The sequence below is a fragment of the Schistocerca serialis genome, chromosome 4 (genome assembly GCF_023864345.2).
Source record: "Schistocerca serialis cubense isolate TAMUIC-IGC-003099 chromosome 4, iqSchSeri2.2, whole genome shotgun sequence".
In the NCBI taxonomy this organism is placed as follows: Eukaryota; Metazoa; Arthropoda; class Insecta; order Orthoptera; family Acrididae; genus Schistocerca; species Schistocerca serialis.
The window spans coordinates 674,895,108-674,914,299 of record NC_064641.1 but is presented as its reverse complement, the minus strand read 5'-3'; the positions used below and the strand labels follow the sequence as shown (position 1 = coordinate 674,914,299).

Here is a 19,192-nt window from a genome sequence, read left to right as displayed (position 1 = left end):
TTTGATTTCGTTATCTAATTAGGTGTTATTTTTCTTTCCAGATGTGGTATTATTTTTCTTGCTAAGTTCAATATTATGTTTTTGCCAAATTTAGTGTTTTTTTTTAATTCATTTTTTTTTGCCAAATTGTGTCAATTTTTTTGCCATGTTCGGTGTTTTTGTATAAAATTTGTTGTTATTGTTTTGCCAAATTCAATGTTTTTTTTTTTGGAAATCTGATGATGTTTATTTTGCATAATTTGTTGTTTATTTTGCCAAATTTTGAGATTTTCGCCACATTCACTGTTTTTGTTAAATTTGCTACTGCTTTTTGTCAAATTTGCTTCTTTTCGTCAAGTTCTAGATTATTTTTTGGCAAATTTAGTGTTTTTATGCCAAATTCTGTGTTATTTTTGCTAATTTCAGAGTTATTTTTGTTGACATTGAAGTTCACTACATGGGAAATGAACTGGCTCTAAGATTACACGAACCTCAGCCATGATTAAAAGTCAGAATGGAATGTTAACATTCCATAACTATCAGTTCTGAATAATAGTGAACTACTGTCCTCAAATTTATAAAACTTAAATACTACAAAATTATAAATGTCAAGATATCTCGTAAAAATTGCCAACTTCATGTTATTTTGCTCAAAATCATGAATTTGGTGTTATTTTTCACGTTGTCATTTATGCAAGCTTTTCCTGTCCCTAGTCATGCATGATGTAGCAGTTTTCTACACATCTCATTGTTTAGGGTGTCATTTTTTCTGAATTACTGTCACAGTGACTGTTGCCTGATAGTCAGGAATATGTGTACCAAATTTGATTGAAATCAGTCCATTTGTTTAGGAGATGTAAAATGTACACACATACACGTATCATTTTTAATATGTATGGATTGTGTATTTTCCTATAAATTTGTATGGAGTACAATATTGGTGTAGTGTAATGTTTGGAATGTTTTCTGAAAGTATTTAACATTTTTTATAGGGTTTGACTGATCCTGAAGAATTTGTTATTGTCAAGGCTATAAATGCAATGAAAGCACTCACTGAACTGAGCCTCTTGCAGAAGAGTGCATTGTATGAGCTCCTCAAGGATACAACATGTTTCTTAGTCCATCCTAATCTTTGGATCATTCAGGTAACCTCTCAGCAACATAAAATTATCTTTTATAGTGAGTATTGCTACCTTTCCATGGAATTTTGCTTAAGTCTTTAATTTTGTGTAAGTCATTAGTGCAGCTTATAATACTATTCTTCCATATTTTTTGTTTATTTTGAAAGGATGAAGTCCAACAGTGAAGTTGCAAACTCAGTTAATGATTTAGAAAATTGTTGTAGCCATCAAAATTACAAATCTCAGTTGCGTCTTAGTGTGCTGAAATGAGTGTTAAAAGAAAGGTGAAAATGAGGAAAAATGTAAAGATTTGCCATTGGGAAGAATAAGTCAGGGTGTATATGACCTGGGACAACCAAGAAATCTGGGCAAAACCCAGGAATTTTTTCAGCCAGGAGAAAACCTGGGAATTTTTCGGAATTCTGGGAATTGTTCATTGTTTTAGTTTTCAGCTAAATTTTTGTCATTTTGATTGGTAAGGACTGATACTCCAACAAAGAATATTACTGTATCCCGCAACTGCAGAATAATACTGCAGCACTAAAACATAAAAGAGAGAAAAAAAACTATAGTTGTAAAGAAATTGCACCATTTACAACGACAAAACACCATGCACACACAAGCGTCTGCCAACAGCAAAATTTGTCAAAGGCCTTAGAATGAAGACTGCGCACACTTTGTAACAACAAACTACTTCCGATGAGAGTGCCATCACAACTGTTTACATTAGGTTCATTTGAGCAGTTGCCAGTAGGCTCATGCACATGTGCAGTTCAGACTGGAAAAACTTTTCTGGTGTGCCCAAGCTGGCAGATTCGCACATGTGCAGAGCAGTCTGAGTTGTAGTGGGGAGGGGGTTAGTCTCCATGTCACTGTGTTTGCATTTAGTGATTTTGCTGTGTCCTCTTCATCTACAGGTTGAAATATATTACTATTTTCAGTTCTCTAATTTTATTTTATTTCCACGCTTTTGGCAGTCAAGCAATAATTGTCTTACATAACAATGAAGTTATATTTGTCAGTTTGTTAAAGAAATTTGGCTTTTATTAATCTTTTCTGCTGAGGCAGTCAATTTATTCGAAATGAAGCATTTTATACCAAAGTATAGGCTAGTTCCAACTGTTCACTGAATTTCAAGTGCACATTTCATCTTCTGACTTGTATGGAATTATGCCATAATAAAGAACCAAACATGTGATAGTACAGTACTGGTATTCCAAGAAAATTTACAACCAGAAAACCACACTGAAAAGCTTAATATCAGATTGGGGCCTACTTCACTGTGAATCCAGACAAACCAATGTGCGCTTCAAGTCAAATTATACATTTTGGTATGGTTTAAGAAATTTTGATGCTCTTGGAGTATCCACTGATGTCCTGTTTCTTTTACGACATAATGTAAATTGTCTTAATGCTGTACACATACGAACAAACATGCTTCGTATACCATCGTAGCTGTGCAAGCACTGTAACGCATGTTTCCTGGTGCTCTCTGGCAACTGCTGAAATGAACCTACTTCTAACAGGTCTCGGGAAAATGTTGCGAATGGTGGTTTGAAAAGCATTACTTACAAAGTAAATTTTCTTTTATGCAAGATGAATTACATTACGTGTGAGAATGGGCAATAAATTTCTTAAATCACAGAGTGTTTGACTCTCATTTAAAACTTAACATTTTGACAACTGGGCACTTAGAAGAATTTTGAGTCCATAAGACCAGATATTCATGTCATTATTTTAAATTTTACTGGCTCATTTGTGTGAAGTCTCATAAAGTGTAACACACTCAAAGAAATGTGAAAGCTTAGCTTTTCTTGTAGCTACACTATGTGTATTAATTTAAACCTTTAACTTGCCCTATTTGTTTGTTCACACTAATTAACAGTGATGTTGCTATTGGCTGACTACATCACATCTCCTATGTTCTGAATATCTGTTGTCAGTGGCTAGCAAAATCACGTGACATGAGCTATGATTGTCTTACAAAAAGGGCATCAAAATCTGCACATCAAAGATCTTTCCAAGACTTTTTTTTTTTGCTGGGTTTCTTATTCTAAAGTGGCAATGAGAAGTTCTATGCCAGTGTATAAAATGTTAACCATTCAAAGGATTGATAAGTTGTACAGTTCTGTGGGAAAATGTACGGTCACTTAACACGGAAAAAGTGTATTTTCACCTGGGAAAAAATGTATTTTTTACCTGGGAAAAATTCGGGAATTTTTTTTCCGTGCGCACGTATACACCCAGATAAGTACATCAGATTTTGTGGTCAACATAGATAAATAATTAAGTTGAAAGGTTGTTGAGCCAGTGAAGTGTCATAAACAGAATTCAAATTAGAAAAACTCAGTAAAGCACCATTGGGGAACTCATTCAAATAGAGAATAATAGTTGACAGCAAAACATTCAAGGATTATAGGGAAGAGGTAAAAGTTACAAGGTAAATTTAAGAAAATTGGGGCCGGGGTTCAGAGGTAAATGCCATGAAAAGAATATTGAAACTGGGGAGCCCATTAAAAGGAGAGGGGTACTTGTAGGTAGCATTTGCAGAGAGTTTGAGAAAAAAAGAATGAAAGAAAAAGAAGTAGAAGCAGCAGGAGAAGGCAAGGAAGGAGTAGCAGTTGAGGAATTAGGTGGGTTTGATATGTATTGCAAAGGGGTTGATACGAGGGCAGTTCAATAAGTAATGCAACACATTTTTTTTCTCGGCCAATTTTGGTTGAAAAAACCGGAAATTTCTTGTGGAATATTTTCAAACATTCCCGCTTCGGCTCGTATAGTTTCATTGACTTCCGACAGGTGGCAGCGCTGTACGGAGCTGTTAAAATGGTGTCTGTAACGGATGTGCGTTGCAAACAACGGGCAGTGATCGAGTTTCTTTTGCGGAAAACCAGGGCATCTCAGATATTCATAGGCGCTTGCAGAATGTCTACGGTGATCTGGCAGTGGACAAAAGCACGGTGAGTCGTTGGGCAAAGCGTGTGTCATCATCACCGCAAGGTCAAGCAAGACTGTCTGATCTCCCGCGTGCGGGCTTGCCGTGCACAGCTGTGACTCCTGCAATGGCAGAGCGTGCGGACACACTCGTTCGAGATGATCGACGGATCACCATCAAACAACTCAGTGCTCAACTTGACATCTCTGTTGGTAGAGCTGTCACAATTGTTCACCTGTTGGGATATTCAAAGGTTTGTTCCCGCTGGGTCCCTCGTTGTCTAACCGAACACCATAAAGAGCAAAGGAGAACCATCTGTGCGGAATTGCTTGCTCGTCATGTGGCTGAGGGTGACAATTTCTTGTCAAAGATTGTTACAGGCGATGAAACATGGGTTCATCACTTCGAACCTGAGACAAAATGGCAATCAATGGAGTGGCGCCACACCCACTCCCCTACCAAGAAAAAGTTTAAAGCCATACCCTCAGCCGATAAAGTCATGGTTACAGTCTTCTGGGACTCTGAAGGGGTTATTCTGTTCGATGTCCTTCCCCATGGTCAAACGATCAACTCTGAAGTGTATTGTGCTACTCTTCAGAAATTGAAGAAACGACTTCAGCGTGTTCGTAGGCACAAAAATCTGAACGAACTTCTCCTTCTTCATGACAACGCAAGACCTCACACAAGTCTTCGCACCCGAGAGGAGCTCACAAAACTTCAGTGGACTGTTCTTCCTCATGCACCCTACAGCCCCGATCTCGCACCGTCGGATTTCCATATGTTTGGCCCAATGAAGGACGCAATCCATGGGAGGCACTACGCGGATGATGAAGAAGTTATTGATGCAGTACGATGTTGGCTCCGACATCGACCAGTGGAATGGTACCGTGCAGGCATACAGGCCCTCATTTCAAGGTGGCGTAAGGCCGTAGCATTGAATGGAGATTATGTTGAAAAATAGTGTTGTGTAGCTAAAAGATTGGGGAATAACCTGGTGTATTTCAATGCTGAATAAAACAACCCCTGTCTCAGAAAAAAAATGTGTTGCATTACTTATTGAACTGCCCTCGTACGTGTTGCAAAGGTCAGGGTACTGATTGTACCATGAATGTGGTTGGATTTCAACTATTGCAACACTCAAAACGATTGTAGCTACCATATTTACTCGAATCTAAGCCGCACTTTTTTTCTGGTTTTTGTAATCCAAAAAACCGCCTGCGGCTTAGAATCAAGTGCAAAGGAAGCGCAAGTTCTGAAAAATGTTGGTAGGTGCCGCCCAACTAACTTCTGCCTTCGAATATATGTAGCGCTACACAGGCATGCTCTGTAGGCACAAAGATAAATACTGCCGCCAAAACCTCTGCGTCAGTAAATAAATAAAAAAAAGGGTGGAAGACGAGCTTTTTTTCTCTGCCCCCGAGTTTCGACCACTGCATTTTCACACATTATCCAACGAAGTAAATACAAATTCCATATTGTTCATCTTTGAATGTAGCAGAATTTCAATGTACTACGAAAATCCGACTGGCAAGACTGTTTGGGATGTTTATCAATATGGCCAACTCTACGTTCTGAATTTTTTCCTACCCGGTGAGAAGAGATGGTTGCTAATAGGAACCTGATGAAATGTGAATCACATGCAGTATTCTCTTCACCATAAGAATAATACGAATATAAACATTTTGTCATGTATTCTTTCGTGTTTGCTGCTATCTCATTTAAATGCTGTCTGCCTAATAAACTACGAAAATAGAGTGAGACAACAGCAAACGCGGAAGAATATACGTATCGTGTCATGTTTATATTCATATTATTCTTATGCCTAATAGTGATACAGTTAGAAACAAAGCACGGCAACTGACTAGATTTTTAAATCTAAGATGACTATAATTTCTGTGCAGAATTTGATGTACTAAAGAAGCGGCCGCAAAGATTTTCAAACGGAAAAAATTTTCGCCTAACTCTCAATTAGAACATGTTCTATCATACGAAGTCTATTATTTGGTTCTTGTTGATCATTATCACAGAAAGCAGCAGTGTAAGTAACAACAAATAGCAGTCTCTTGCCATTGTTACACTAATGAGACTATTCCTCTCTCTCTTTTTTTAATTGCACGCGGCGGTAGCGAGCACAAAAGCAAGCCATTCTGCGAGCGGCGACAGGCTGTAAACACGCACTATCAGAATGCGACAAACAATGCATGACACAGTACAGTATTGCATTTTCAGCTTAGAGTGACGTAAACACCTATAACAAAGAAAACGGCACTTATCAGATCAAAACAAAATAAGCAATCGATTCAAACCAGACAAAGCACGTAAAAAAGGAAGGGTACCCGTATAAATACGGATGGAGCGCCTGACGCATAGCAATGGCTACCTGGTAAAGCTTGACTGTTAAGCTTACGACTCGAACCAAACTACTGTAGCTGTATCGTCATTCATTCGACCTAAATTGTGTCTCATATTACAATGGACCAACTTTGTTTCGATTTGGAAGTGCGGCCTAAAACTTTTCTCTCCCCTTGAATTTCGAGTCTCAAATTTCAGGTGCGGCTTAGATTCGGGAAATTTTTTTTTCCTTTATTTAGAGTCTCATTTTTCAGGTGCAGCTTAGATTCGAGTGCGGCTTAGATTTGAGTAAATACGGTACTGCAGCCGTCATCTGGTATGTGTTGTGTTAGTGCACAAGTGTCAGTTTTCCTGTGTGCACCAAGTAGTTCCGTGCATTTTGCTAGGGGCACAGTGTTTTGTTCTCATGATGTGCAGAGCTTTTATTCCTTGTTTTGTCACTTCCTATGTACAATGTACCTAGTAATGCAAGCAAACAATATGCTCACTAAGCACAGCTGATCTGTTCTTGTGTTCCTAATCTTGTGAACACAGTAGCTAGCATTCATCCTTGTGAGGTCTGTATTAAGCATTGTGTGATCAAATAAAGTTCTGTTGTTGTGTTGAAGACATTCTGGTGTGCATGTTATTCCTGTAGTAGGTGTAGTAGAATCTCAAGGCGTGATTCTCATAAACACGGCCAAAGGATTGAGGTTACAGTCATGACATCACACGAAGTTAATGTAGAGTTATATTGTGTCTCATCAGGATGTGTAGGGTGTATGATAATTATGTGTTATATATGGTGGTTTATAATAATTGTGTGTTACTTGTTGTTGTTGTTGTTGCTGTTGTTGTTGTGGTCTTCAGTCCTGAGACTGGTTTGATGCAGCTCTCCATGCTACTCTATCCTGTGCAAGCTTCTTCATCTCCCAGTACCTACTGCAACCTACATCCTTCTGAGTCTGCTTAGTGTATTCATCTCTTGGTCTCCCTCTACGATTTTTACCCTCCAAGCTGCCCTCCAATACTAATTTGGTGATCTCTTGATGCCTCAAAACATGTCCTACCAACCGATCCCTTCTTCTAGTCAAGTTGTGCCACAAATTTCTCTTCTCCCCAATCCTATTCAATACTTCCTCATTAGTTACGTGATCTACCCATCTAATCTTCAGCATTCTTCTGTAGCACCACATTTCGAAAGCTTCTATTCTCTTCTTGTCCAAACTATTTATTGTCCATGTTTCACTTCCATACATGGCTACACTCCATGTAAATACTTTCAGAAATGAGTTCCTGACACTTAAATCTATACTCGATGTTAACAAATTTCTCTTCTTCAGAAATGCATTCCTTGCCATTGCCAATCTATATTTTATATCCTCTCTACTTCCACCATCATCATTTATTTTGCTCCCCAAATAGCAAAACTCCTTTACTACTTTAAGTGTCTCATTTCCTAATCTAATTCCCTCAGCATCACCCGACTTAATTCGCCTACATTCCATTATCCTCGTTTTGCTTTTGTTGATGTTAATCTTATATCCTCCTTTCAAGACACTGTCCATTCCATTCAACTGCTCTTCCAAGTCCTTTGCTGTCTCTGACAGAATTACAATGTCATCGGCGAACCTCAAAGTTTTTATTTCTTCTCAATGGATTTTAATACCTACTCCGAATTTTTCTTTTGTTTCCTTCACTGCTTGCTCAATATAGAGATTGAATAAAATCGGGGAGAGGCTACAACCCTGTCTCACTCCCTTCCCAACCACTGCTTCCCTTTCATGTCCCTCTACTCTTATAACTGCCATCTGGTTTCTGTACAAATTGTAAATAGCCTTTCGATCCAACGTGAGTAGGCCAATGACCAGCGGAGTTTGCACAGAAGCAGCAGTCAGCACTTGGACAGATCAATGACCGAGCAGACAGGCAATGCTTCCAAGGAGAACAATGGAAATGGAAATGAGCGTTTGGCGTCATTGGCCGGGAGGCCCCTCGCGGGGCAGGTCCGGCCGCCATATCGCAGGTCTTATTACATTCGGCGCCACATTGGGCGACCTGCACGCCGGATGGGGATGAAATGATGATGAACACAACACAACACCCAGTCCCTGAGCGGAGAAAATCTCCGACCCAGCCGGGAATCGAACCCGGGCCCAGAGGACGGCAATCCGTCACGCTGACCACTCAGCTACTGGGGCGGACTGGAGAACAATGACCAGTGCAGTTTGCACATCAGCGGTCAATGCTTCAGGAAATCTCAGCACACTGAACTCATGTGCATGATGTATCTGGGTATGCGGAAGAGGACAAAAGGGCAAAGCTGGGATGTGTGTTGACATTGGTCACATTTTTGCCCAACGTCATAGATCAATGAAGAGTCAGTCGCTGCCCTAGAAACTTCATGACACTGCTGAAAACATTGAATAATTACCTCCAAAAAATGGGCATGAGGGGGTCCTTCGTGGGGAGATTATATTCCAGCCTTATCTCAGTGACAAGCATCTCTCTTAGTGTTGCTTTAGATATTACCTAAATCTTTACAGTTATGATAGTAGACACATATTATAGCAGTAATTCAGTGGGCTTATGCCCTATTTTTGTGTTTTTTCCTCATAATCAGTTTGAGAAACAGTAAAAATTTGATTGTATTCGATTCTTTTGAGGATTTTTTCTTCCTACAACATGTGGCAATTAACAGAAGCAAATGAAAGTGTACCTCCAAAGCTGATTATTTAAGAATTTACAGATTAGGTTATTTGTACCGATAGGCCTCTTATATTTCAGCTTATTTAAAACATCATTCAGGTCTTTCCACATACTTTCTTCAGTTCATCATCTTGTTATACCTGTTAGGTTTAGATTGTACAATAGATTATCATAGATTTGCTCCTGCTCATGTCTTGTAAGAACACTTGATCTGTAATCTCTCTCGTTATTGGATATTTGTTAGTTGGAACAGAATGCCATGGTTTTATAAGGAAAAATAATTTTCTGTTTTGTATATACTATTTTTATGTGAAGCATAAACACATTATTTATCTGACAGAGTGAAAAACTTAGTAGATACTATTCATGGACTGCCATACCAGAAGTCTGACATATTTTTTGAAAGATGAACTCTGAACATATAATGTCTGCCTGAGTACTGAGTACTTAATTATGTTGGTTATTGTAGTGAATAAAAAAGGTCTATGCTTGGCTTGTAAGAAGTCATTAAGGACATCTCCTGTTAGTACGACCCAAAGAATTAGGAATAACATGAAACATTCAGGAATCTAGTAACATGAGTCAAACAACAACTTATAATTGTTTGTTTAATGCATAAAAAATGAAGCCTTGTGTCGCTGTCATCCATGTTGGACAGTGGCCTGCCACTAGTCCATTGCTTCATGCTCTGCTAAAGCCCTCACTGGATAGCAGCACTAGAGGGGTATTTGATAAACCCTAAATTCTTCTTGCTTCTCTTAGCTTTCATATGTGGAACTCCTACTTCACCTTGAAGTAGATCCTCAGCTGTCTTCAAGAGACTGATGCCAAGTCCTCCATATGGCAATCAGACATACTGACCGCTCAATTACGGAGATGGACAGTTAAGGTAGACCACAAGAAATGAAATGAGAGTGAGAAAGGTGACAGTTGTTGATCAAAGACAACTGCAATCGCAAGCAATCGTAAAGACACATGATACAGAGCATATACAATGCACAAAACTGTTCAGATTACATCCATTTAATGCACAATTTGAGTGAAGTTTCTTTGAATCTGTAGGTTTTTTTTTTTTTTTTGGGGGGGGGGGGGGGGGAATCAATTATGCTCTCTTGTCTTACAGTTAGTGTATAAATATTTTGTAATCTCTTATATTTCAGTATTTTGTAGTTCTTTAAGCAGCTATGAAGAATAGAACAATTTTATTTTGTTTTTCATCTTTTAATGTCTTTTTCTAGGGTGTCGTGGGATTTTTGAGTGCTATAGCTCGCACTTTAAATCTTGTTGATGTGCAGTGTAAAGTAATGGCTGTTATTCAACCGTATCTTAAGAACCAAGTTATTCAAGCTGACAAAGAGGTAAAAGTAAACAGTTCTTTGATCTAGTTGCTCTGGTGTTTTGAGGGGGAATATTGAGAATTAAACAAATGCTTACTGGCTCCTTTGTTTGTTCCATTTGTATAACTGGATTATTTGAGATGTTGCTGTTATTTAAAAAGACAATGAAGGGTCATTAAGTTTTTGTTTTGTTAAAAATGCAGTTAGTTTCTCTGCTTTAAGGGTATGTGCTGTTTTTTTCAGTAAATATTAATGTATGTAATAATGACTGTTTGTTCTACTCCAACATATACTACCTAACGAACACTGCTATCATGGCAGAGGAACAGTGTATGAAGCCATAAACTCTGTGATCAAACAATATTAAAGATCTGCTTCACTTTTATGTTTGCTTGTTTGTACAGTCATTCTCTTAGAAGTATGAGGGTAGGTCAAAAAGTAATGCCGCCTTATCTTTTTTCCTCCTTAAATAAAGTTTTTTAAGTGAAACATTTGAATTCATTGCTATTCCGTAAAGCTTATTCTCCAGTCCACTGCAGTAATAACTTTCTGTGCCAATAGATGTCAGTATTGCAGTTGCTTGTAAAATGGCTGACATTAATGTTCATATTAGACAGTGTTCTGTGGTAGAATTCTTGAATGCAGTAGATGAAACATCCGTTCATGAAAGACTGAAAAATGTGTACAGTGATGCAACAGCGGATATCAGCACTCTTAGACGATGAGTTTGTTGCTGTAATGAAGCTGTAGGGCAAACACCAGCGGCTGATGAAACATGAAGCGACAAGCTGAGGACTGCAGTGACTCCACATAACATTCAACGAGTCACTGACACCATTTGTGGTGATCGCCAGGTGAGAGCAGATGACTTGTGTCACATTATCTCCCTCAGTAAAGGCAATGTGATGATGATAACTCACCAACTGGTATACTCAAAGGTTTGTGCAACTTCTGTAACAGGAATGTTAACTGGCCAGAATAAAGAGGGTTTGGGGGGGAGGGGGAAAGGGGGGGGGGCAAAACATGCCTCCCAGCTCTTGCAGTGCTTCTGTTTGGAAGGAGAGGAGCATCTGGAAAAAATTGTGACTGGAGACAAAATATGAGTTCATTTGAACCAGAATCAAAGAGGCATCACAGAAACTCGCTGAGGAAGAAAAAAGTTCAAAACTGTGCGACAAGCAGGGAAAGTTGTGGCTACAGTATTCTGGGATACAATTATGACTGATTTTTTGGAGCAGTGAATGCACAGTAAATTCTGTCCAATATCTCAGAAACCTCAAAGCACATTTTCTGCAAGTTCACCCAACAAAAGCTGTGCTGGATGTTCTTCTTTTGTATGACAATGCAAGACCAAGAGATTGTGAAATTTGGATGGGAAGTCTTTCTCGTCTCTCATACAGGTGTGCACTTAGCACCACCGGTCTTTTGTTTGGGCCAATAAAAGGACCTCAATGTGGGATTCACTTTGAAGATGAGGCGGCTGTGAAAATATCTGTGCTTTGGTAGCAGGACTGTTTGTTTTACCTTTGTATTGAAAAGTCATAAGTTTTAAACCAATGTTGTTGCATTTGAAAAAAAGAGAAAGAAATAAAGAAAGATAGATGAAGCATTACTTTTTGACTTTGCTCTTAATATATTCTTATATCTTTAGGATAGACAGGCTTAAGTATATAATCAATATGTAATCGTAGGAACACATACAAGATGTATCAGATGTAGAGACTTTGTAACATTTGACACATTCTACGTCGCAATGAATTGTCATGCATATCATTCATGGAACTAATGCCTAAGTAGTCCACTAACTGTGTAGGCAACTAAAAAATGTTGGCTTTTACCATTCCCAGGTACTATTGCTAAATGCGCTGGTACCACCAATACCTCGACAAGTGTACGACGGAGTTTTGCGATGCTCTGATTTTGACTTGCTCAGTGAGGCATTACAAGAGAGGCATAACATGCGCAGCATGCTGCGGGCTGGCCATGTGCCTCAGCAGTCTGAGCTGCACCCATCTCTCAAGAACGTAAGCTAAATCATAATTGTTTTTCATTAATAGTTCTGTAATAAGTGATCAAAAGTACTTCAAAATGTCTCTGTGTAAATGAAATATGTTTTGAATTCTTTTTCTTACTCATGTTTGATAAAAACAACACAAAAGATTGTAAGCTGTCTTTCTACATTTGACTTCATTTGATGCTGAGATACAATATTTTCCCAGCTGTTCAGAAGACTGACCTCTGATGGCATGGATGAAACAGTAGAAGAGCAGCTTTTTGCTATGTTGCATCACTTGAATAAAATTCACCAACATCGTGTCACAGCTGAGGCAAGGATGGCTGAGCAAAAAGCCTCTGAAGGAAAGGTAGTTGTGTTTACTGTGCTGCTATTATTTAAGGGGGGAAAAAACCTCGAAGTTCCTTTTAAGTGATAAGTATTTTTTGGGCCAGTCAAGGCATTAGAGTAATTTATGTAATTTGGAATGTTACAGATTGATTTATCAAGCCTCAAGAATCCAATTCTTTGCCACACGGTTCAGCTGAAACTAGATAACATTAGCAAGACAGACATTGCTGCTGCAGGAATTGCAAGGTAAGGAGAAGGGTTTCAACTGTGATTGAAAAGTATATTTCTGAACTGCATGCTCATCTTTACCTAATGAAAAGTAAATAACGTATTAATTTTTAGGAAAAAGCAGAGTATCAAGAAACCACCTGCTTTGGAGTCTCACATGACAACGATGAATGAAGAGTGGCAGACAATGTTTGGGACATCAGACCTACAAAGCCCTTCCACAAGATATTCTGATGGTGGGAGTATGTAAGTTGTTTTGGGATTTATTTCTTCGGGAATTGTTTATAGATTTGGTTCTTTTCATTATAATAAATTAAAATTCATAAGCTATAGAGTTCATGCCTATTCTTTTGTTTGAACCAAAATATTGTGACTGTTGTGGCTGTCTTGAGATATACTGAAATGCCAAAGTAAGATCCTTTCATTTGTGAGCTTAATGTGTTCCATGTGTATCTGTGTTATTTGAATGACTATCATGAGAGATCATAATGTGTTCCTTAAGTGAGTGTGCAGATGAAAGGAGGGGAGTGGGTGAAACGTAGCATATAGTGTATTTCTCCTGAACGCCACCAAAAGAATTTCCAAGCTTTGTGTTTTTATTTTATGTAAAAAAATATCGTTAACAGTGCCAAACAGTAGAAGGAATAATGGTAACCACTAGCCTTATAGATAAGGCTTTGAGCAGTAGATGGGCATATGAACAAGATTGAACTCATAATTAAGCTTCCACTGTCATTCGTCAGATTTACAAGTCTAAAAAATACACACACACACACACACACACACACACACACACACACACACACACACACACACACACATTGTCCTTGTGCTGAGTCAGGCTGAAGTTCTGGGATAATTTATCAAATTATACATGTGTGTGTGTGTGTGTGTGTGTGTGTGTGTGTGTATATTTCTTTGTTTCTCTGTATGTATGGGGTGAACTGTGTTTTTTGCCTGTTGTCTGTTCATCTCAACTATGTGGTGAGTGGTTAACTCTTCTGTTGAGGATGTTGTAACTGAATGTTGTTATCAATTTAGCTCAAACATCCATGGTAGTGGAAAACTTGTTTCTACTTAGTTTGCGAAAAAGGTGGCTGTAAGCACATAGTTAAAATCCTCTTAACGCTTACTTGACAGGTCAGCACTAGAACATAAATGTGGCACCATGACAAGAAATAGTCAATAACATTTATTAATACTTGTGTACAAAATTGTACTTAACTTTGGAAACAGTTTGTTGCATGGCACTTGATCTCCTATAGCCGATAATTGAATCATAGATAATTTTTTGTTCTTCTAGGGGTCTATAGCCTCAGTACGTTTTAAGAAAGAAAACATGATCCAAACAGGCTGTAGTATATCTACTGTACATGCTGTTAGCTGATTTTGACTGTTAGTCATTTTCAAGCACTTATCACAAGCACCAGCGTCAGATCACATTTGACTAAATTTCCGGTACCTATGGAAAGGAATGCATTGCTTTTGTGTGTGTGTATGTGTGTGTGGTCTCATATTTTATTGTTAGATGAAGAAAGTAATATGGCTCATAGTGACTGGTAGTTAAGATGCAAAAATCTTTATGTGGATTAAAATATTGTTATATGGGAATTGCTGGTTAGTATTTAACTTAAACTGTAACATTGAAATAGATGTCATAATTAAATTTTCAGTACATTTTGTATAAGGCTTTAAGTTATGCTACCATTCTCTTCACATTTTAATTTCAGGTCTCCTCCAACAAGTAGCATGACAGGAGATGCCCAGTCATCGCCTCAGCACAGCATTGAAGCAGACCACAGTATTCATGAGCGGTCTTACATCCAATGTAATACATCTTACTGGGTACTTACTTGTTATGCAATTAGTTACATGTTAATGGTATTCCATGAGGTTTCCATTCAATTTCTCCGAAGCTACCACCATTTTTTCTAGTGTGTCCTGCTTTATAACCATAGTCTGAAAATTTGAGTGTTTCTTGTCTCTTAGTATAGGAAAGCACTACACTTTCTGAATTAACTGTTGCATTCATGACTGGTCCCCAAATATTTCTCACTTTTCAACACTGCCTTTTTTCGTTATGAATACTCACGATTTCCTGAAATAATTTGGTTGGTGTTCACAGTTGTGGACTGGACCCACCATTGGGTTCTGTTCTGCTGTGCCAATCCTTCTCCTTCACCTGGCAGTTATGCATAGAACTATAAGAGAGGCTGTTCTCCAACTAACATCACCAAATCAACAAATACGTCAGTTTAACTTTCATATTCTTCAATATTGTAAACGACACTTCACATTAACATCATTCAGAACACCAGATTAGTATTATAACTGCCAGAGCAGACAATGTTCTCTATGTGACAGATTGTCACTGTAAGTCCAAATCAACATCATTGGATTTTTGTGTGCAGAGAAGAAGCTGGTTGTGCATTCTTATCCATGGGCTGAGTTCACCTCTAGTATGGCACCAGTGTGAAGTAAGTGGCACCACATCACAGCAGGTGACAATGTTTAAAGACCAATACTACTCCCCAGACATAATTGTTTCCATGGATTACTCCATCTCTGCACAGAATTTCTCATATTTCCCACACATTGGGCTGTCCAGGCCTTTTGTCTAGCTTACATATTAAAAAACCTTGCAACATATTTTGTCAACTACGTTAAACCTTGTTTGTGACATGCTATTTGCTACAAAATAGCCTGTGACATTATACAAAAAACATCAGAAAGTTTGAGAAAAATTTCCAGCAACTGCCAAATTTGGAAAGTAATTGCAACAAGTTGCAAGAAACTGTTCCACCAACTCTCAGAAGCCACTTCTAGAAGTTGGTGAAACTTGTGGAAGTTGACTTGCTGGGGTGTTTCCACACCAAAGGAAATGCTGGGTCTACAGGTGACTTGTGGAAGTTTACTTGGTAAAGGTCACATGTCCTTAGAGATAGTGATAATAACATTTAGTTCTTTAATTTTAAATTCTGTCATTTTTGTTTAAATAACAGTTTTTGATTCCACTGTGCACCAGACTACAGGCAACTAGAGCTGTTTTTACTACTCACTAAATAGAGGAGCCACTGAGCAGTCGAAAAGCACGTAGAAAAGATGAGAAATTGCTCAGCTTTTGGCAAAAATCTTCCTTCTGAGCTAAAACATGCTCCCATGCATACGTACAGGCACGTGCACGCAGCACTCACACACACCCCCACAACCCACCTGCCCACTTACACACACACACACACACGCACACACACACAAAAGCATGCACACACACGAAACCACTGATGTCTGCCAATGCTGTGGCTCAATCACTCTCATTTACTACCCCTTCATGGCCGTAGACACCTGTGACAGCAACCACTGCACTTCATTCTTTGTGGGTATCACAATGAGTGAACTACCCTTTCAAATGAGTGGCCACCACCAAAGCCCAACTAAATCCCCAGTCTCTCAGCATGCTGAAATGTAATGTTGTTAACGTCAAGTTTCGTAACCCATACTATTTGGATGTCATCTTCTTCCCAAGATTCCATATTTTCAAAATTGCATGTATGGTGGAAGTTATCCTTTCGTCATAGCCTCTGTTTGTGCAACACCACTATCCTCAGTGACCCTGGTGGCTCAATCTCTACAACTCCGTACCCTTCACCTATCTTCCCTTACTCCCTCGCAATTAGTTTCCGGTCATTCAATTCTCCTGCCTTCACATCACACTCTTGCTCTCCATTAGCTTTCTACCCCCCCCCCCCCCCCTTACCTTCCCCAACATAACTTTTACTTATCTTTTTCTCCTACTCTGGATCATCCCTTTTGCCCCAGTACTTCCCATTTATCGCATGACTCTTCTATTTTTCCACCATCCACCTCTTTTAAAATCACTACTCATTCCATTTAAGTGCCAGCTTTGGGAGATAGTAGTGGTTTTGTGAGTGAGGTGTGCATGTTGGTTAGTTCTGAAGAAGGGTATTGTTAGAAAGAAAGCAGTTTTCTGTCTTTTGTACATGGGTGTCTAGTGCTCAGCGCGACCCCTATTTGGTGTGTACCGATCCATCCTCATACATGTATTATATTCCATTCTGGATTTTACCTAATTCTAATTAATTAATTAACCAACTGAGTAAATAAGTAAACTACCTCTGGAATTTCAAGCATGCCCTTATGTATCAAAAGCTAACTTATTTTCTCCATATAGCAACAGAAAAATCCAGAATATTTGCTGGAAACAATAAAAAAAAAAAAAAAAAAAAAAAACTAAGAACTATATGTAACTAAATACCAATGTGTAAATTGGTTTTTAATTTTTACAAGTTTCTAATGATATATTTCTTCTTTCTTGATCTTCTTTTGCTGCTTTCATTTTTCCTGTAGTGCACTCTGTCATCCAAATGTTGAGAGGGTATGTTTCTGCATTGGTAAACCTGAAAAGATGAGGAACCATTTTATTCCCCATAATGCAATCATTTTTCAGAGTCATAGTATTATCAAATCATGGGGGTGTTCAATATATATTCTTTGTGCCCACATACATACCTTTTAAAATAACCTTACAATAATGGTATTTGTCTGGATGTAGTATTGGCATGACGTGCAATTTTACAACTTTTTACAACACATCATGTTATTCGTCCAAGGACTTCTTCATCACTTCAAGGACTACATAGTATTTTGTGATAAATCCAAGTTTCAAATGCCATTAACTGATTTACAGTATTTAATACTCAAACAGCAATCTGAACCTAACATATAGCCGCTTGTACCAGGCCTCTACAGAGAAACAGTGGAGAATACATGTTGTTAGTGTACTACTGTTTTTCCATGATAAGTTGACTTTCGGGAACAGGCGTGCCCCCGTATTGTGGCTGCTGAGGGGCGAGGAGCAGTGAGTGGAAGGCAGCATCGGCTGCTTGTAGCAGTGCTGGCATCTCTTCCTGTGTTTTATGCTCAACATGGAATCGAAGGCAGCACTGATAGAAATATCATCCATTTAACTGACACTTCCATCGGTGGCCATTTCCATTATTCCATCTCATGTGCAATACTCATGCTTCAGTTGCTGCACTTTCCTGCAGTAACTTTGTTAGTCATGTGCTGTAATTGAAAGGAAAGCAGCACTAAGAAGATTCCGTAGTCTTTCTTTGACAAGTTGCCAGTGACATTGTCCTCCCTGAAGTTGTGTTTTATTTTGGCCCATACCAGTTCTATAAGCTTTAGATTGCAGTTTCCTTTATTTTAGAAAACAGTTCAGCCTTTCTCACTGAGTCATTGCAGCTTATTTGTCTGTCTCGCAGTCATTCTGACATTGTAATCTTGAAATAATATTTATTAAGCATTGTGTTGAACTTTCTGCTGTGGTATGGCACATTATCCCCACAAAGAATTTAGTGGAATATTAGGAACCACCATATCCGCATCTCCCCCTCCCGTCCGCTGGTTTTGTACGCTTCAAGAAGTTCGCAAGTTAATGGAAACAGTTTCTTGCATGAAATTTCCTGTCAAATTGACACTGAGTACAAGACCAGGTTTCCAGGTTTGAGCCCCCATTTGGCACACAGTTTTAATTTGTCAGGAAGTTTCAAATCAGCGCACACTCTGCTCCAGGGTGAAAATTTGTTCTAGTTTCTTTTACCTTCCTGTAAGTGCTTTCCAAATTTGTCATTTTGTGGAAGTTTTTCACAAACATGCAGAAGTTATGTGCAATCAATACCAGTGCAAAAATATCAGTGTTGAAAAGGAGAATGGCACAAAGACAGATGGTCTAAAACAAATGCACCACTAGAACCCCTGAAGACATATAATTGGCACTGCCAGTCAGGAATTGTGAAATGAATTTACCAATCAATTTGCATCACCAGAAGAGAAAGTAGAATGGCTGTACAGAAATCTTTAAGTTTTAGATGATTTTTTAATGTTACTGTAAACATAAATGAATAACATTTTTGATAAAAGTAGTAAATACTGCTTGCAAAAATTGGAGATTAATTAAAAAGCAGTCTCTTGGTGATATATTGTGCTGCACCTTTGTTTCCTAATGTCAAATATTTGATTATATATTACACAAGAGATGTTCAAAATTTGTATACAGCATCCTCAAAGTATTTAATCTAACCGAAGTTTCCAGAGTTTACTTAAATGAGTAGTGTTTCTTGGTAACATAAATATATACTCTAAAATTTTTTATTTATTTTTTTGATTTTTATGTTTCATCATAGTT

At 38.3% G+C, this 19,192-nt stretch overlaps 1 protein-coding gene across 1 annotated transcript in view; it reads left to right on the top strand.

Moving 5' to 3' along the window:
- The window catches only part of LOC126473153 (phosphoinositide 3-kinase regulatory subunit 4), a 200,054-nt gene that overhangs the window by 125,885 nt on the left and 54,977 nt on the right, over positions 1–19,192 (top strand). The window contains exons 14-20 of the mRNA XM_050100014.1: positions 972–1,124; positions 10,314–10,433; positions 12,260–12,436; positions 12,632–12,775; positions 12,902–13,002; positions 13,099–13,230; positions 14,715–14,812. Coding sequence (XP_049955971.1) covers positions 972–1,124; positions 10,314–10,433; positions 12,260–12,436; positions 12,632–12,775; positions 12,902–13,002; positions 13,099–13,230; positions 14,715–14,812 — 925 coding nt within the window. The remainder of the gene's footprint in view (positions 1–971; positions 1,125–10,313; positions 10,434–12,259; positions 12,437–12,631; positions 12,776–12,901; positions 13,003–13,098; positions 13,231–14,714; positions 14,813–19,192) is intronic.